The 20,936-nt window shown below is 40.7% G+C and overlaps 1 protein-coding gene across 5 annotated transcripts in view; it reads right to left on the reverse strand.

The window, feature by feature from the left end:
* Positions 1 to 7,153: 7,153 nt before the first annotated feature.
* DICER1 (dicer 1, ribonuclease III) overlaps positions 7,154 to 20,936 on the reverse strand; it is a gene marked incomplete at its 5' end in the record, with an annotated part of 40,314 nt that continues 26,531 nt past the window's right edge. For 3 of the 5 annotated variants that reach the window (XM_079700471.1, XM_079700474.1, XM_079700472.1), the window contains 7 exons: positions 7,154 to 7,357; positions 7,710 to 7,785; positions 7,877 to 8,039; positions 10,746 to 11,014; positions 12,995 to 13,880; positions 16,913 to 17,068; positions 19,866 to 20,646. In XM_079700471.1, coding sequence (XP_079556597.1) covers positions 7,192 to 7,357; positions 7,710 to 7,785; positions 7,877 to 8,039; positions 10,746 to 11,014; positions 12,995 to 13,880; positions 16,913 to 17,068; positions 19,866 to 20,646 — 2,497 coding nt within the window. In that variant the 3' untranslated portion in view covers positions 7,154 to 7,191. Of the gene's footprint in view, positions 7,358 to 7,709; positions 7,786 to 7,876; positions 8,040 to 10,745; positions 11,015 to 12,946; positions 13,881 to 16,912; positions 17,069 to 19,865; positions 20,647 to 20,936 lie in introns of all 5 variants that reach the window. The other 2 variants (XM_079700470.1, XM_079700473.1) reach the window with 2 other exon arrangements.

Below are 20,936 nucleotides of genomic sequence, written 5' to 3' on the forward strand. Positions count from 1 at the left end.
GGAACCAACGGCTTCTCTTACCAAGACCACTGGCCTCATGCACAGCCCTTAAACAGCCGCTGGGCACATCCCTAGTTTTTCAGACTAATGTGAGTTGGGTAACAGAGTAATGGTAGGTTTTAGCTCAGGCTCTCTAACAAAGACCATGAATCTTCTCCTCAGGAGCTACTAGGGTTACATACAAAACAAAGAAACAAATCCCACAACTGCCGCCCATGTTCCTTATGAGTCACCATCTGGTTTTCTTCTCAACGTGAAAAATCTATGACACACATAACACATACATTGACATGTTTTAATTTCACCTTTATCTTAAAGGAGCCACATAAATTAGGGAATTGCTGAGTGACGGTTAAACGCTCATTTTGATTTAGGTAGATGGGTGTTCAAGGGCCAGCCCTGACTTGCTGTGACCTCAGACAAGTTACTTCCCTTCTCTATGCCTCGTTTTTCCCATCTGTAAAATGGGGATTATAGTAACAATGAGTGTTCATTATGGGCTTAGGATGTGTGGGGCCCTGAGCCCAGCGTTTTACATGAACCCTCACTGAAGCCAAATGACTCTCCCTCGTTGTAAAGGCAAGGACGTGGGGCTAAGGGTGGCTTAACAACTTGCCTGAAGTTGCACAGTGAGTGCCGGAAGCCGGACATCGTGGCCCCAGTTCTCAGTGTGAGGCACTAATGCTGTACTTCCCTCCAAAGGCTGCCATTTCTGTAATCGTGGTGAGGAGTAAATGGCATAAAATGTGTAAAACATTTAGGACAGACCAGGCACCTCGTACGTGTTCAATGAATCTTAGTTATTATAGGTCCGGGAGCCCTTATCTGAAATCCTTGAAGCCAACGTGTCTTGCAATTCAGAATTTTTCAAGACAGAATTTTCAAGGGAGTAAAAAGGCAACCCACAGAATGGAAAAATGTATTTGTAAATCACGAACTTGATAAAGGTTTAATATCCAAAATACATAAAGAACTCCTTAAAACCCAACAACAAAAAACAACCCAATTCAAAAATGGGCAAAGGACTTGAAGAGATATTTTTACAAAGATGTACACATGGCCAACAAGCACAAAACTACAATAAGATACCAGCTCACACCCACTGGGATAGCTATTATTAAAAATAAAAATAAAGAGCTGGTGAGGATGTGAAGAAATTGGGAGCCTTGTGCACTGGTGGCGAGAATGTAAAATGGTGCAACGCTGTGAAAACAGTACGGAAGCTTCTCAAAAAATCAAACAGAGAATTTACCGTGTGATCTAGCAATTCCATTCCTGGATACATACGCCGAAGAACTGAAAGCAGGGATTCAAACAGGTAAATGTACACCAATGTTCACGGCAGCCATATTCACAACAGCCAAAAAGTGGAAGCGTGAAAGCAACCCAACGCCCATCAGCAAATGAATGGATAAACAAAATGTGGTCTATATATTATATATACAACGAAATGTTACTCAGCCCTAAAGAGGAAGGAAATTCTGACACATGCTACAACACGGCTGGACCCTAACAAACAAGCCAGACGCCAAAGGACAAATACTGTCTGATTCCACTTATCTGTAAGTACCTAAAATAGTCAAATTCAGAGACAGAAAGCAGAATGGTGGATACCAGGACTGGGGGACGGAGCAGATGGGAGTTAGTGTTTAACGGGCACAGGGTTTCAGTTTGGGATGAAGAAAAGTTCTGGAACTAGATGGTGGTGATGGTTGCAGAACAATGTGCATGTACTTAAATGCCATTAAGCTCTACAATTAAAAATGGCTCTGTGGTTGAGTTTTATGTATAATTTACCACAAAAAGAAAAAAGAGAAATAAAAAAGATCTACGAGTTGTTCCCACGTTGCCTTGCACACAGGTCTGGAATGCTCCTGGCCGCGCGTCTACCGTGAGGGCACTACCTTGCTCCTGGTGTCTCTGCGGGGATCACAACTCAGTCCACGCCTAAGCGGGCTGCAACCAGCACCCACCATTCCATCCAATACCTACATTATACACTTACGGATCCACAAAAAGAAAAAAGCTCACTTCCATCTGGATTCTTTTCATGCACATCACAACCTGCAAGCTGATCTGCCTGGCCTGGCCTGGCTGTGTTCCCTGTTCCAGCCACAGGAACGGAGGGCGAGGTGGCGGGAAAGGGCTGTGGCTCTCAGGCTTGGCCTGAACCACGCAGTGAATTCTGGGCAGTAACACTAACGAACGCAAGTACGTAGAACTCAACCAAATTCCTCAGGATTAAAATACGTATACTTTTCTCTCCTTCAGTTTAGAGAAGTCAGAGTGAGGGGAAAGGAAGAGATTAATTTAAACTCTTATAAAGGAAAACTGAATTTTTTTTTCTCATTCTAAGAAACTTATACTTACCTTCTTGTTCCTACGGCAAAGGCATTCCTTTTAGTGCTTGGTTTACTGAGTTACAGAAAGGTTAGGTCAAAGCTTGAAATAATGGAATTCTTTCTTAACCAATACTGTATTGGAAGTGTGTCCTAAAACCCTGGAAGCTGAACATTCTGTCCACTTGACTTCAGAATAACCAAATTCACTTAAGGAATGTGTCAAATGTGTCACAGATAATCCAGGACCTGGAAAACATCAGTCAGTGTGGCAGAATTTCAGGCAAACACACTGGTATTATTTACATCAGAAAAGAACAAGGCAATTGTTAGTAGATAACTCCACCAGTAGATGGGAAGCATAACTTGGTAAACAACATTTTATCATATTAAAGTATGCATTTTCAGATGACCATGGAATTAAAACATTTTAAAGACATTTCTGCTACAACTATTTAAACTTGACCTGAATCAAAACAAGAAAAGAAAAAGGCAAAAGGACACAAAGTGAACTGACCATAACTTTATTGGAGATTTACTTGGCTACAATTATTACAAAAAAAAAACAACTAAAGGTAATTGTGACCCATAAGGTGCAGACTGCAAATTTCTGCAGCATGATTACTGTATGAATGAATTACATCATGTTCCTTAAAAACAGCTGCAGCATGTGATGGTAAATATTTTTCTGTCAATCAAATTATACATGTGTTAGTTTTACTTGATTTTAGTCATTTTCCTTCACTCTATTTACAGCAGAAAAGCCAGAAATTTCACTTCCTGTTCACCTTTGCATTTTTGCTATGTAACCTGCTGCTGCAGTGAATTCTGAGTGCATCTATAAAATTTAAATTGTGGGTGATGTCCAAATAAAAATGGACTAGAGAAAAAAACAATTAACGATTAAAATATATTTACAAGTTAGCTTCAAAAGATCATTTTCACTGCTAGTGGAAAATACAATAGTCTCAATGCAAATTCCCTAGATATTGCTACTGGCGAATCCAACAACTTTTAAAATCATTTCAATATTCTTGGTCTTAAACATATCTTAAAAACTTCTCATGTACAATATAAAATAAAGAAATTTATTTGGAAATAATTAAGTTCCTGAAAAGTAATCAGTGGTTGAAAAAATATACCTATTTAAATGTAATTAAAATAACCATATAGGTAATAAACAAGACATGAGTTTCAATTCCGCAGCTAACACAAACTGGTTTGGGGCACTAAAAGAACTTCAGATGCAGTTGAAATGAAGACATCAAGGTCTCCGTTTGGTGGCTTAAATTTTGTGTAAAAGGATTAGACACCCTAACAGAAGAAGACAGAAAGTTTTAAATCAACTGGGCCTTAAGACTGAACTGTGGTAGGTCTGGGTCTCGATTAGTCTCTGCACTCTGCAGTTACACAGGCTGATGTCAGGTAATGACTAAAAGAGCCGACCGCTGGGTGAATAATTGTATTTATGAACTGAACCAACAGAACCAAAGTAGCCTCCAGTCTCTTGCTATTTAGGCACGGCAATTTGAATCTTTCTGAGGGCAAGCTATTATTAAGAGAGGAACAATATTAGTATTTTAAAAGATAATTACAGGAGTGTTAGAGGTCAATCTAAATTTAATCACTTCACATAATGTAAAAGAGAAAAGAAAAAAAAAGTAACAAACATCTTTAAAACATAATTAAGAGTTCAGTTAACAAATCTTCATCATACTTTCACAAACAGTAAAAATGCCACAGACAAAAATGACCTATTTAAGTTGTGCAAGTATATGACACATTGCAGGCATTATAATTATCTTTTTCAAATTCGGTAAATCGAAACAGCAGCGAGGCCAAACCACATTTTTTCCTCTCAGTTAAGCATATTTTCCTTGAAATGAGGTAAAGCATGGTACCAAGTGCAATGCTCATCTGTGCTACATGAACAGAACAGAGGGGGAAAAAGCTATTACAAAACGCAGCATAGTCAGGACTGCTGAAAGTGTATTATAAAAAAAAAAAAAAAACATTTACAGTGAAGGTTCATGCCAACTCACTTCCACACAATCATCGTACGGAATTTCTGCAGCTGCTTTTCAAAACGCGCCTGCCCAGGCCTTCCCGCGTGTGCTGGCCGCACAACCACATCAGGGGGGTTTCCAAATCACACTCAGTCTCACGTGGCAATCACAGGAACAAAAGGATGACAGACAAGGTGGTAACGTGGAGCAACAAGAGTGATATTTTTTCCTTAATTAACGGATGGGAAACATTTCAATAAACGAAACTAGGGGAAAGTTTACAGCATTAAAAATCAGCAGCACAAAAGCGTTCATAACCATTTCATATGTCTAACTCATAGCTTTTATTTTTTAACTTAGTAACCAGGGGATCACAGATTGCTTCAAAGCGTGAGTCACAATTAAAATCAGCTATTGTCCTCCAACCAAAAAAAATTTAAAAAGCAATAGCTAAAGTTTGCTGTTGATAAAACATTTTGAATGGTAGCAGGAAATCTGAACCCCTGAGACTGTGTGACCTAATCTCATCCAAGTCTGAACTTTTTAGTATTAACAAAAAATACTCGTCCTAAGGTTACAAAATATATTGAGGCATTTTTCTCCCCACGGGAATTGTAACTGTGAAACAATCTGATTTTGGTGCCAGGAGGCCAGTGAATCCCTTAACACTGGGATTAGTGCATTAGACACAATGCAAGGCCCTAAGCTCCTGGCATCAGGTAGTTTATAAATTATCAAGAGATCTGTGATACAACTTTATCACAAATCACCCTCACAAGTGAAATTCTTATCCAGCCTTACTTGTTAATTGTATACATTTACAGTTACATAATCCAACAAATGCTTGGTTTTAAATTGCCAGGAGATCTTACATGGAGGTTTCCTAAAAAAACCAAATAGAAATCTAAGGTTCCAAATCAGAATTAAATATTTTAAAAACATGTCCACCCAAACTGATTTGCTCTCAAGCTCATTTAATAATTTAGATCTCAACTGAAGTTTAAGACTGGAGACAACAAATCACACTGGAGAAGCTTAATGTCCCCTTCACTCAGGTCTCCTTAGAAAGCAGAGCTGACAGTTTTCTGTGTGCACGTGCACAGAGGTGTTTCTCTGGGGGTAGGTGGTGCAGATAAAGCAAGAAGTACAGTATTCAACTGCAATTTAAAACATAAATGCAGCATTACATGAGGCATCACGTTCCGAATGATGTGCTGGAAATTATTTAGACACCTCCGCTCAGCTTCTTGGACTTCAAGCATAATTAATGGGGCAAATTGCAGCAAAACTCTACTGGTATGTTGGTGGGAGTGCAAGACTGACCCACAGCTTTTAAAAAGGTAAATTAAGAGGTATTACAGTTACAGTGCAAAAAAAAAAAAATTAAAATTTCAAGCATAATACATAAACATAGCACCAAACAGGGGAAAAAATGCATGCAAAAGAACTGAGGTATTTAAATGAAGAGTGCCTACAAGTCTAATTAAAGAAACTTAGGCAAATGCCTAAAAATGCCTTTTTTCTTCCTTTTCCAAAGATGGAAACAATGAGCTAGTTTATCTAAATTAATGGCCTAAATCACAGATGTATCAAAATTACGGCAGTTTATCGCAAACGTTAAACTTTCATGGCATTGACAGCACAGCTTTGGTAGGTGAAATACGCATGCAACACTCTGAAAAGTACAGTAAGAAATGTATGTGAGAAGACTAAGGGTAAGGTGCTCTGTTTTGCTTCTTTAAATAAGTAACCAATCCATTATAAAATCTGCAGCATATTTTAGGTGTGATATGTCTAAAGTTTATTTTGTTAGAGCAACAGCCTACAGGGCAAAATTATTTGCCACAAACAACTTCCATCAGCGGAACTACCTAGCAGGAGGTTTTCAGTAAAATTGGGTATTTAGCCAACGATTATTTTTATGATGGTATTTTAAAAACTCCATAGACTACCTATTCTGGTTTTGAAAATGTCTTCAGTACACATATGACAGAAATTCTCATATAATCCCGTCATAAGTTAGGTTACAACTATACTAGTGAGTTGTAAGTATCACGCTGTCTCAAGGTCTAATGCGTAAATAACACAATGAAGGGAATGTAAAACGGTTTGTTCCAAAAAGATCAGAAATGAAAGAATATCCATGAGGGTTTTATTCTTAAGGCAAGAACCTCTTTTATGCAAGACAACATGGCATGAGAAAACTAAAATGTGATTTGCCAACATGTCAGCCAATGTTAATTAAAAATCTGTCCCTTGCTATTAAGTGCAACAGCGACCAGGAAACATCATCTTACACGCTATAATGTGGAAAGGAAAGACAACACTGGCACACTTCTCTCGCAAACTGCATCGCTCTACTCAGCTTATCAACTATGCAGGACTGGCACTGCCACACACACCGTCGGGTGTCAAGAGCTCTCAACAGAACCCTGGGGGCTATTCCAGGTTTAAGCTCCTTGGCCTCCGAACACTAAGCAAAGCTGACAGAATTAAACTAAAATGAAACAAAACAAAACAAAAACTCTCAATAATTTCTTTGAACACTTGCTAAATGTCATCAGTAAAGCACTCTTGTGATTTAAACAAAGCAGAAGTGAGGAAAGAAGACAAGATTGTGTTTGCGCAAAAAACTAAAACTACAGTTAGTTCCAAAATTTTTATACATATGTTAAATGTTTTATTCTGTAACCTATCCTGTTATCAAACAAACTTTAAAGTCTGCCTTCAACTCATTCCACTCACTATCAGTTTTAAATCATCCTTTTCAACTTAAATATTTTCCACCTTATTCTGCTTTTTTTGTTGTTTTTTTGTTTTTTTTTTTTTAATTTTAAAAAGGGGTTTCAGCTGTTGGGAACCTGAGGTTGATTAGCTTTGAGGCTTCGTAGGGCTCTTCTGGCCGCTGCAGATTTGGCAATCCTGTAACTTCGGCCAACACCTTTGAATTTCCCCTTTCCTACTACTTCCACGGTGACTCTGACCTTGCCATCATAAGTTCTCTCAGCCGGGCTGTAACAAAGCCAAACAGCTTGAATTAGAAGTCAGAAGTATTTATTATTATAGTCAGTCAGCGCCGAGTATGTACTCTCAGGCTGAGAGTCCCCGATACAAGCTGACACCACGCGAAGGAAACATGCGTCATGACTGCTGCATACTACCAACAGACAGGGCTGCCGCTCCTTCTCTAACTCAGCGTTACTTTCCACAACAAAAAGAAGTCAATCAGGCTACAAACAGCAACTGCATAAGAGCATGTCCCAGGGTAAATAGTTTTCAAAATCATTAGTTTATGGCATCTTCGAGAACTCTTCCCCCTTGTTTTTCAGTAAGTTAATTGTTTTCCATGCATATTTTTGCTTACCTAAATTTGGCGGTTTCTGGTTCCATTTCAAGCAATTCTCGCACAGGGGAACGGGGCACATTTGCAGAAAATTTTTCTGTAATCAAAATGAAAGACTAATGTGATTAATACCCTTGAAGTTGTGTTTAATTGTGATTCTGCCTCTCTCGAAGGGGAGCCAACTGTACCTATCAGCGGCCGCATCATAGGATAGTACACCTGCCAAACCATCTCCAGCGACATCCCGCTATCCATGTAAATGGCACCAGCAAGCGACTCGAAAATATCCCCCATGGCCTTTGGAACTTCAATATCCTCTTCCTTCTCTTCATCCTCCTCAGATCTCCTAAGCTATTATAGGGAGAAAAGTGACTTGTAAGCAAAAAGGCCGCTTTGAAAGGCAGTCTACAGAGATGTGTTTCTTTTCTTGGATATGACTCTTACTATATCTTTAACAAGGGTAACAACATCAAACACTTATGACATGCCAATTACACTGTTAATAGGTTCTTCACAAACATTACCTTACCTTAAAAAAAAAAAAAAAAGCCCTTCCCTATTTAGTATTCTATAGTCAACAAAGGAAAAGATTACTTCCAAATAAAAACAAAAACAACCCTATCACAAACTGGAAATAGTCAATAAATTGATGAAAAAAATTTTCAAATTTCACTCATAATCATAGAACTGCACACTGAAACAGGTCTACCCCCTGGCGGCTTGGCAAGGAGCAAGCAGAATACTCATCGGTGCAGGGCAAGCAAGGGTGTACACTGCTTTGGGGAGTGTAAACTGCCACTTTTTTGACAGGGAAATTCTATTTGGAAGATATTTTCCTCCAAGCTCCCCTTTTATTAAACCACTTAATAAATGTCCACTATGACATAGAACCGGACACATAGTAGGTATTCAGATTAACAGAATAAAAACTCACATATGTATCAAACGCCTTTTAAAAGTTCATAATTCTTTGATGTGGCAATTCCGTCTCTAGGAATTCATCTTAAGGAGGTAACTGGATATTTAAGTATATTTACCGCATCCATGTTGATTACAAACCCTAACAAAAAATACCTTAACCATCCAGTTGCGAAGGATTGTTTAAACACGTTACATTATAGCCATATACTCATTAGAGTGCAGCCACTGAAAGTTGTAATCCCAATTATTAACGATCGGGGAAAGTCATCCACAATATATTAAGTGAAAAGAATAGGGTATGGTACACTATGCATGCTATAATTTCATTTTATATTGTACATAACTTCATGTCTAAGTGCATTAGCAATAAAACATCACAAAATGTTAATTTCGGTTATCTGTATTTTCTAAAATACACACACATTACTTGTGAAAGAGAAATAAAAAGAAGAGGCAATAGTAATTTCTAAATGGATGGTTTAGCCACACCAAGTTCTATATAATAGATGCTGACTACTGGAAAAAATAAGATACTTACTGTTGTGGATGGGAATTTTTAAACTTATCAAGTTTAATTCTCTCCTTTTACAAATGAGGAAACTGGGGCCCAGAGAGGTGGAGAGACTTTCTTAAGATCAGACAGTAAGTTAGAGAAGCCAGACCATGACATTCCCTATCAGTTTTTGTAACTTCTATACATATGTTTATATAAATGAAGGGAAGGAAAAGAATGAACAAAAACTAACAAAGCCAGTATGTCCAACTGTCATCAAAAGAGAACTTTAGGTTTAGCTAATTCCTCAACTTCTAAGCTTAAGTATTTCTACAGAATGAGACTAGAAATAATATTGAATATATCTGAGATGGTTCTAATTCCTGGTCTCACTGCTAGCTGTGCTCCAACTCAGACCACTGATCTTGGAAGAGTGTGCAAGGCTGAAAGGCGAGAGGAAGGGCACTGCCTACTGGTCCCCCTTCAGCACGTCCTCCATCCCGTTCAACGGGCTTGACCCTTATGCCCTGTGGCTACACCTCAAAACCCAGGCTCTTCATTTCTCTCACAGGAAGCCAAGGAAATGCACTACTCCCTAACGACGGTTTGTGCGATTAAAAAACAGGAACGGGGCTTCCCTGGTGGCGCAGTGGTTGAGAGTCCGCCTGCCGATGCAGGGGACACGGGTTCGGGTTCGTGCCCCAGTCCGGGAAGATCCCACATGCCGCGGAGCGGCTGGGCCCGTGAGCCATGGCCGCTGGGCCTGCGCATCTGGAGCCTGTGCTCCGCAACGAGAGAGGCCACAGCAGGGAGAGGCCCGCGTACCGCAAAAAAACAAACAAACAAACAAAAAAAACCAGGAAGGTACAAATTAAAGAAAGAGTAATTAAAATGGCTACCAGAGTTATGAATGAATTCCATGACTTATAAGAGATCTACAGAAAGAAGAACAAAGGAATCAGAATGAGGAGAAGAAGAAATGAAAGTGCTCTCCTGGGTACCCAGGTATGTGGATGGATGTTAGTGAAGGATTAGAGGAGACTGGAAAGATCTCAGCAAAATCCTTTCCTACAAAATTTCAAAATAGCTCACAAACACATTAGAATTAGCTCCATCACCAAAGAACCTTTGGCTGAACTTACAGTAGAAACCTCTCAAATTCCAGTCCTTAAAAATTTAGAAGTTTGGTTTTTAAATGAGCTTTTCCCATTTCAAGTAGAAGCAGAATATACATTTGTGATGCTTACCTGAGATATCAGCAAATACTTCTGACCAATTTAAACAGAAAGACAGAACCAACCACGCCGAGCTTTCACTGAGGTTAAAGCTCTCTGGGGGCAGGGGGAGGGCTGCAGCTCTCTGGCGAGCCTAGATGCCAGGAGCCCGAATCAAGGACTGGGGGTGGTGAAGCAGCGAAAGCCCCTTGGCTTTCTCTCCTCGCCAGAATGACCACAGTATGGGTGGTCAAGTTGAAAAGGCCTCCCTGAAGACTGCAACCCATTCAGTTTTCCCTGGAAAACGCAGAGCGTGCTGGGGACCACAACCCTGGCCTCCGGCTGGCTCTCTAGACAGCTATGTCGAGAACCCTAGTCGGAAGGCTTATTTTAAACACTGACTTCAACATATCTTAAAATGGCACTAACCTCAGAATCCATCCCTTGCATTTCATTCTTCTCGAGCTGAAACTGCACAAAATCATCGATGACGTGGAAGAGCTCAGGAGAAACTGCTTTAAAGTACTTGTGGTAGTCATACTTCACAGCCAACGATGCAAAGATGGTGTTGTTGACCAGAGCCGAGCGCAGGTCAGTCAGGACCCCTGGGGAGTGCTGTCGTGGGTCTTCATAAAGGTGCTTGGTTATGAGGTAGTCCAAAATTGCATCTCCCAGGAATTCTAAGCGCTGGTAACAATCTGAGGGAAGATCCAAAGTGAAGCCCTGAGCTCCGGCACAAACATTTACACAATCTTCAAATAATAACTCAGATAAAGAACTGATCCCCCAGACACACTGAAAAGACTTTTATTGCGATTCATTTTCATATATATTCTTCAGTGACAAAATTATTTGACATCATACGGAAGCCTCTGGAAACCAAATTCTAATGACAAATTAAGCATATTTCTTACATAGAAATTGGGGCCATAAAATCTTTACGTGGCCAAAAGACTAATGCTCGTTAAGAAAAAAGCATTTCCCAAGTGACATCATCATCACTGAACCCTTTCCCTTCGGCACTGTGCTGGCCAGGCAGGTGCTGGGGCACCATTCTAAAGGCTCCACCACACATCGTCACCTAGCAACGAACGCCAGACCCTGCACGTAGCCCTTCCCCACGCTCTGCTGTCACCCCTGCACCCTGTCCACTCACACTCTGGGAAGTGTGGGAGTGATACCATGCCTCGCCACTCCTGGGTTACATTTGCTACACAAGATGCCAGTTAGTACAAGACAGTTTTCCTCTCAACTTGAATGAAAAATGTTGAATTTGACACAAACCAAGAGGCTGAGAAAGGAGAGTCGTGGAGGCGAGCAAAGACCTTAAGCAAAAACGATCGATGTCAAAACGTGAGAAGTTATGGACGCTGATCAACACCTCTTATCTTCTCACAGTGATTAAAAAGAAGCTGTTCAGGTGAGATGAACTGGGAGATTGGGACTGACACATCTACACTATTGATACTGCTATAAATATAGACAACTAGTGAGAACACACTGCATAGCACAGCACAGGGAACTCCACTTAATGCACTGTGGTGACCTAAACGGGAAGGAAATCCAAAAAGGAGGGGAGATACATACATATGTGTGTGTGTGTGTGTGTGTGTGTGTGTGTGTGTATACCTGATTCATTTTGCTGTACAGTAGAAAGGAAAACAGCATCGTAAAGCAATAAAAATTAAAAAAAAAAAAAGCCGTTCAACTGTGGAAACTGAGGCGGGAACAGAGATAGTGAGCTGCCGCCGCACAGCCAATGAGCTCAGAAGCAGGGGCCGAGGCAGACTAGAACCCAGGGCTCCTGCCAGTAGAGCGTGGTAGAAAAGGAGGCCTCGTTTCTTCTCCACAAAGAAAAACAGGTTTTAGTTTCACCAGTCTTTCTAGTCCAGAGTCAGATAATTTTTCACTTTTGGTTTTACATTTTTCTGATCATCTTAACCTACACTGTTTTTCTTATACAAACTTTATACTCGGCTTTGGTTTTCTGAATTCAAGCGCTTATTACTCTGACACAGAAAAAAAAAAAAATACAGACTTTAGCTGTTTCGAAACCTGAAGCCGATTTTGGTCTTAGGCGCCTATTCTCCCTTCTAATCGAATGGACTGGGAGCCTATTAAATAAAGGAGGGAAAAAAACACGGAGCACAGCGCAAAGCAGAAGGTGACAGCAGAGTCAGAGCAACGAAACCTTCCTGTGAAAGAGTTTCTTTTAATCGGTTCATCTTTAGATTTTAAAAGACCTTAAAGGGAGGGGCCTTTTTGTTCAGGAAGAACAATAAAAAGATGTGGAAAGACATCCAGAATATACAAATAAATTATTCAAGAACCAACAGCAGCAGTGACCGGGTATCAGAAGGACAAGGGGGTAGCACAAAATGGCAAAAACACACCAAAATACTAAGGCCCGAACCTGTCTAATTATGCTATATATCAAATGACAGAGACACGAGGAGCTGAGACAGCTCCGCTCCCAGCTGTCAAAAGTAAGGAACAGTGCATGCTCCCGAAAAGAAAGGCTTCTTTCCCTTTCCTGTGCTTCCTCCCCCCACCGTGGACACTAAGCTCTAAGGCTGTCCATGCACAGATTATTCTTTTCACATGATTCTACAGAACAACTCCACGAACACGAGGCCTCCTTTTCAGAGCAGTGAGCTCTGGTCCGGGGCTCATCTTACCAGTGATAGTGTTGTAGTGGTAGGAGGCGTGTGTAAAAGCCTGCAGTAGGTAAGCCTTATTCTTGAATCTGTAGTTGATTTTCTTTTCGAAATTTTCAAACCCCGAGATGAGGTGACTCAGGGTCCTATCTGCATCTGGGTGATCAAACATGCACCTCGGTGGAATCTCCAAACACCCATACTCCACGTCCTTCAACACAGAGGGGCGGGGGCCGGCCCCACAGGCGGCAGCGCGGCTCCCTGAAAGGCTCTTTTGTTGGCTGGTGAAATTCTCCCTGGCCGGGCACATGGCCTTTTCCCGATCAGTCCTCTTAATTACTGGGAGCACCTTCAGCCCCAGCGAACAGAGGAAAAGCTGAGCAGCCCTCTCGCCACAGCTGGTTAAATAGCAGCCCAGCAGGGCTTCCACACAGTCGGCTATGCTTTTGTCAGCAATGCACTGCTCGGTGTGCAGGTCGTAAGAAATGGACTGTTTCCCTGTGTCAACACCACAGTTCTCTTCTGATGGATTCCAGAACCCCACCACAAAGTCATCCTCTTCAACAGCTTTGCTAGGATCCAGATAGCACATTGCATCCCAAGAGCTATAGTCAAAATCCTCAAAATCTGATGAAAATGGTATACTACCTAAGGAGGATTTTTTGGGCATTTTCCATTCATAGGCAGAATCAGTGGCTGAAAAAGCAGAAAGCGAGATTTTCTTGACAAAAGCTCCAGATCCCATCAACATGCTATCTATGAACTTGATGTGCTCCTGGTCGTACTCCAGGAAGTCCTCCTCGTCATCGGCGTCCTCCTTGGGAGCCCCCCACGTCAGGCCCCCCTCCTCCTCCTCCTCTTCGAAGTCATCGTCCAGCTTGCCATTAGCCAACATGCAGTCTTTTGTCTGAAAGAGGGAGAATGGGGAAGGCGGGGAGACATAGCTGCTGTTTTTAAAAGGGCTTGAGACTCAATAAAAGCAAGGGTTATGGATAATTTCAAATGACAACCACAAATACTAAAAGGCAACTTTCAAATCATGGCCATTTGTTTTCAATTAACATAAAATAAGTTATTTAATCATATAAACAAAGTAAAACACGTTCTTTGAATGTTCATTTTCTAAGTTATAAAATGACCTTTATCCAGTATGAAGCTTTAAGTCAAGGATTTTATACATGGATATAAAGTTTAAAATTAAGCTCCACAAGGCAAAACTTCAGCTAAGAATTCTAACTGAAGCAGGAGACACAAGGAAAGCTCTCATATGCTGATCACTGAGAGCTTCAAGTTGGCTGACAAAGTTTTAAAATGTTTTGTAAAAGATTTTCAAATTAATAAAATTAAATTCCAGATGTAGAAAAAGCATTATCTTTGCAATTAAATAAGAGAATGATATGTAAACAGATAAAATTATTTTCTTTATAACATTAAAAATGTACAGTGAGGTTTCATAATAAAGTTTTGGTCCCTATTTCCACTTCAAAGCTCATTCGCTACAATGTAAAACTAAACTACTTTGTTTGGAAACTAAAAGTGATCACTGTGAACTGAGCTATGAATTTGAGAAATTATGCTTTTCCCTTTCGGTGAGCTAGAGTAATCAGGATAACAGATTATAGCATAACTGACAAAAAATAGAAGACAATTTAGACTAACATGAAACACAACAATCCAATTTCTGTCAGAAGATCTTTGCTAATTCCAATTTCTTTGGCAAAAGCTTATTTGTGAATGACAACCTTAATAATGGGCCAGGATTCAGTAATGACGTAACTTTTTTGCAATGCTAGAAAGATACCAAATTTCTGTTGTTCAATAAAAAAATAAATAAACAAGACTTGACTTGGGGGGAAAGGCGGGAGGGAGTGCTTCAATGAGGGTGTGCTTCAATTTCGATAGTGACAACTTTGCAGAGTATTCTGATAAAAAGGTTTTCAAACTTTGTCAACCGTTTTTTTAAATACTGCAAATATTCTCATTTTAAGCCAGACTCAAAAGAGATACAAACAGTGCATTTGTTTGAAAAGAAATAAGTGCAATGAGCCACGCCATCCATATATCTACAACTATCTGTCTGTATATTTTAATTAAAAGGTTTACAAATTTTTTTCAAGAATAAGGAAGAAAACCAAAAAAAAAAAAAAAACCTAGAACGGTGGACACCTGTAAGGACTATTACCTAATAAAAATTACACTTTCCCAAGGTAACATGAGATGTTTTTGACTATTTGGTCCTTAGGAAAAAAAGGCCAAATTGCAACTAAAAAAAAAATAATAAAAACTAAATATTTTTAATTTTAAAAAATCCTTATATATCTTTAGTAAGATGTTATCATAACCAGACACTGGCAAAACACACAACAAGGGCTGGGTTTTATCAACAAATAAGCTGTGTGATCTTGGGCAAAGTTCATTAACGCCTTTGGGTTTCAGGGTTTTTTTATCTGCAAAATAGTGGGAGTCTACCTCACTAAATGGTTTCCAAGAGCACTTCAAGCTCTCAAAAAAAAAAAAAAAAACCCAAAAAAGACAAACACAAACAAAGAAAAAAAAAAAACCACCAGCATGAAACTCCTCTTACGGTTCAAGTTCACTTTCCACCTGCGTTATTCCCACCTTCGGTGTTTGTGTGTAAAGCTTTCACTTAAACCTATTTGCTGAGGAGCGAGGCAAAACCTATTTGCTGAGGAGCAAGGCAGGTAAACAGGAATGGATCCAGCATATGCTTTCCAATATCATATAATGGTCCATTTCAAGAAGTAGAAATTATTAAATGAAAATATAAACAGTATTTAATGTATTCTAAGAACCAAAGTGCCAGGTCATTTGAAATGTTAAGGAAAATAAGAACTTTATATTGTATCTTAAAATAAAAAAAAATTTTTTAATTAAAAGGACACGCTAACATCACCTCTATGCTAAATTTTTTTTTTTAAAGAACCAATGATACTATGAAACAGGATTTATAAGGCAGGATATGTGTTACTGGAATGTTTTCCAAAGAAATGCAGTATTTTCTCTAAAGTTCTCAAAATCTTACACATCTTCCTCTAAGGTTCTATTTCTAAATTAATAACATATAATTTTTCTAACCCAACTTGCATTAAAATATTCTCTTTATGCTTTTCCAGATAAGTTCAATTTCTGTAGTAAGTCGAATACTGCACGAGTTAAAAATATACTCAATGAATAAGTAAAAATCAAAACAGAGTCACAGAGCATGCTACCTGGAAATGAAGTAACAACGAGCCAGTTTATCATTAATGCAAAATAAATGCCTGAAAAATGAAACTGCCTGCGAGATGGCCTCCCAGCCAACCACACTGGACAGACTGCTTCCACAGCTCTCTGGCTCGCAAGGCCCTCCGAGGTGCCCTCTGGTGGCCTTCGAGACAGGACAAAATGAAGCAGCTGCAGCTAACGTTTGGAGACTTAAAGTCATTGAAAAGATTTTAAACTATTTCCAGAAAACTACCTTTATGTATTTTTTTTTAAGGTCACAAGAGGAGAAATAGTCCTGAGAAAGCCCTGAGCTGCAAAAGCAAGATTTTACTGAAATTATTTCACATACAGATTGGAGATCATAGGTCACTGAAAAGTCATTTCACTGAACAGAGCTAAGGATCTACAATAAATCGTAATATGTAATATTAAAGTGAAATGTTACAGAGCTTTGCTTTTTTTTTTTTTTTTTTTTTGAGTCACAGCATCAGATACTCTTTTGCCTTTGGAAAAGGAAGATCACAGAAATTGTTCTCTATCAAAATTACAACACTGTTCTAACTTCAATGAAAAGACGTCTGTTGAAAGGAATTAATTCAATATATTGAATTTCTACTCTACTATAAACACACCAGGGAAAAGAAACAAAAAATTAATAGAACAAGACTCTGCCCCTCACCAAAAAATAAATCCATCCAGTTACCAAAAACTTACTATTTCATCTTTTTCCCATTTCTCTGTGTTACTTTTGTCTTGATTTACTACATAACCAGGAGGAAGCCAATTCACAGGGGGATCAAATATTGACACCACCATGCGGCTGGGCAGCCCCTTCTTTTTTCCAAGTCGATACAGATTACAGTTGCTGACCTTTAGCAGAAAAAATTTATAAGATACTTATCCATAGACAGTCATTGCTGAAATTCATATAAGGCATTAACATAATTTTTAGCTAAATATTCTTCATATTCCATAACTGGTCATCAATTATTCAGACTATATAGTTTCTCTACCTCTTCATGATAGGAAATATTAAATTCTCATTTAATCTGATGATATAAAATTCAAACTGTTAATTGGGACTATCAAAATAGAAAAGAATGCAATTCCACATAAGTCCAAGATGTCACAATATTCTCAATGAAATAAAAGGAGGAAATACCATGAACTCTAGCTATAAAGTGAAAATTGGCACTGAACGGAGCTACAATAATTTTCTGTTCCTGGAACCTAAGCTATAAATACCATTTCGACTGCAATGCTTTCTCAAATATTATTCCTTAGTTTTGGATGGCATTTCAAGATATTTTGTTCAACCATTTTAAAATAGAGCAAAAGGCAATAAAGAAAAGCTCCATGTTTACTGTCATCAATAAAACAGCTTTACTGTCTAACCTCTAGTCTGTTTCTCCTAAGGCCTCCATCTCCTCCTTAATTTACTCAAATCCATATTTCTATCTCGTTTTTACTTGGAAACCAAGGTCTAGAACGGTCAATCTCATTTTCATTTTCTAAAAACTGGGTTCCTTTTTATTTAAGTACTTCATGAGCCCCTTTTCCACGTAACTCAATACCCCTGAACAAGCACCCACGTCGGAGAGGTGCTGGTGGGCAGCGAGGCAGAGGAGCGGTCCCTGGAGCCTGCAGGCTGGGCCGGGAGCCCCCCATGATGCTCACTCTGGGCCGAAGCCCTTTCCCACGCCGCCTGCACGGCTTAAGCACACGCTGGCTTCCCTTTCCACACCATGGGAACACAGCATCACAGATGCCAACAAGAGGGTAAAGTGCGACAGGGGCGTGAAAGGGACAGAAATCACATTCAAAGTCAGCAGAAGTGGTCCACCGGGTGGAAAGGGAAGAAGAGCTCAGTAAGGGCCCACGTGAGGCACTAGGTGGGGCAGGCAGAGCTCAGCCCGCAGAAACGGGGCGAGCGGCGGGGAAGGAGCGACAGCGGGTGTGTGCGCGGGTCCCGCGAAGGACAGCGGGGGCGGCAGCCCGGCCGGGACCCTTGGGGGCGGGGGCGCCCTGAAAGGGCCTTCACCACCATGTTGCGGGAGGGACGGTGATTTCTGCAGCATGTAAGGGGTCAGAGCTTTCTGAGCAGACGATGGATGAACTTTCAAAAAGGAAAATAATTTCTTTCTTACCTAAGAGTGTGCTGTTGCTTTACGCTCATTCTCAGCCTCTGATACTTTCTTCCTGCAACAACCCCTGGGAAAGCTCATTTGTTCTCAATTATCACTCTTACGAAGACTGTTTCCCCAGACTGCATCTAAGTCCTAAATTCTTAATGACCCGAACATTCCACTTCCTAGTCCATGAGGTCTAAAAACTCTAAGCCCAACTCTGACTCCTACACTTCTGTCTTCCTCGGCACCAGCCCCGTCATCGCCCCAGCTGCTATGGTCGTTAGTACCGCGTCACCCTCTCTACCGGGGGGCGGCAGAGGAGAGTGGGCAAGGCTATGGGCTCCGGCCTCAGTCACGCTCCTGACCATCCCAGACTAGCCGGATGACCTGCACGAGCCAACGAAACTCCCTAGGCAAGAGTTTTCTCAACTGCAAAACGGGGGCACGTCATCTACCGCTGAGGGGCACGCTGGGAAGACTGGAACACCCAGTGCAGTGCCTAGTGCTACAGGGAACTTCAGAGGGAGGTCAGTGTAAGGGTCAAGAGTGAGGTCTCTAGAGCCAGACTGTCCAGGCCACGCCACGCACTTGCCACATTAACTTGAACAAGGTAATCTCTCCTACCTCAGTATCCTCGGCTATAAAATGGGGATGATTAAAGTATACACAATTACAAAAAAAAATACAACAAATAGAAGTATACAGAATTAAATCAGGTAATTAATATATGTAAGGTGACGAGGGTAGTGTCTGGCTAGAGTAAGCACTTGTAAGCGTCGGCTAAAATTCTTATTGCCTCTGAAATCTCACTCCCCTCAGTGCTTTCCTTGCTGCCAGACTCCACATCTGTCTCATTTTCTGCTCAAGCTTAGGCTTCTTCAAAGGCCCAAATGATCACTCAGCTTGGTTAGGTTTTGCTTCTCAACTCATGCTGCATTCTGCTTTCAGCCTGACCACTTAAAACTACCGCTTTATTAATATTAATAGTCCCTTCCACAAGAAGTACCCTCAACATGCACCTCATTCAAAACAGTGCCGACTCTTTAGCCTGGCACTGAAGATCCTCCATAATACAGCTTCAGCCCACCCGCCTTTTTAAGTCTTTTCTCGGATCTTTCCACACTTTTTCCACAGTTTATTCACCGAGTCCTGACACGCTCTGCCATATGTTCCCTGTTTACACACTACAAACGCACCTCTTCTGTTAACGCCCCCCCTGATCACAAGTGATACTCCTTCCTTCTGAGCGCTTAGCAGTTTTGTGTGTTACTTGTCAAGCAGGTGCATGGCGCCTTGTGACACCTCTTTTATCATCATTTAAATATTTATCTTAGTTACTTTTCTTCCCTCAATCTTAATTCCACACTAAATTTAGTGTCACTCCCACGCGGGTACAGAGGAGGCTCCAGCTGCCCTGTCGGGTGTGGCGATCCCTGCAGCGACACTTTCCTCATCCTCTGAAATCTATCCGATGCTTGGAACCACTTTTATACACGCTGAATAGTATAACTGCTCAAAATCAAAGGACGCTTTCTTACCTTTTTGCTTCTCATATAGGAAAGGCGGCCCTCGTGAGCATCAGGATAAGTGCAAAAGAGATACGTGGTGATGGCATGCTTTAGAAAGGAGTCGCCAAGCATTTCGAGCCGCTCCAGGTTAAATCCATCACTAGCATTTGACAGGGTCAAAGCCTGAAGAATAAGTCCAGGGTTTGGGCCAAGCGTTCTCGAGGAGTACCCGGGAGAAGGGCTCTGCTCAGAAGCCGTCCTGTCCGTGAGCGCCTTACCAGTCTCTATAGTACCAGGCACGGCGGCCATCGCGGGACTTCCATCTGAGGTAGATTTGTTAGCATTTCCATCAAGGTATTTATTACTCAGTAGAGTACATTCATCGCTGGGCTTGGGCTGGTTCTCATAATTGTATAAATTCTGAATGGGATATGAGGTAGTTGGTTGTACAGGTATTTCCTGCTTGTAGTAATTCAGATGGTTTCCTTGGCAAAAGTCTCTGTTAGCTAAATCGTAACTGCCGTTGGCAAGATTTTTATTGTAAGAAAGACCATTAACTGCTGTAAGATCTGTTGAAACTTCAATTTGGAGCTTAGCAGGTGACTCGAACAACGTTCTGCAGTTCACAGACATTTGGTCATGATTTTCTAGACAGGAGGTTCTAGTAGCACCTAGATGTGCAGCTTTTTCAGGGACGACAATTGTGCTGTGCTTACAGTGATTCTCATTTTCAGCCGAAGAGGAGTTAGTAACTGAGATGAAAGACTTGCTGTCAATAGATTTTTTCCACCCGAAGTCTAAGTTGGGGTATCTGCAAAGACATTTTTATAACTTTTCATCAGATCCTTCAAAAAGGCTAGGCTGAGAGCAAGAGCAATTTGAGTAAAAGTTAAATAAATGAAGATCCCTATAAATATATTCCTACCTTAGAAGATAAACAAGTTTCCAAGGCAGAAACCAACACACCTGGAACTCTGCACAGTGTAAACCATCAAGTGGGACATGGGTCTCTGCACAGTGTGGGGCTTAGCTCATGAAGCCTGGGGCCAGCCTACAGGACCTAGCGCCACCGACTGCGAGGGCTGGGACCCGAGGCCAGCC

Source organism: Hyperoodon ampullatus (assembly GCF_949752795.1).
Source record: "Hyperoodon ampullatus genome assembly, chromosome: 3".
NCBI classification, from domain to species: domain Eukaryota; kingdom Metazoa; phylum Chordata; class Mammalia; order Artiodactyla; family Ziphiidae; genus Hyperoodon; species Hyperoodon ampullatus.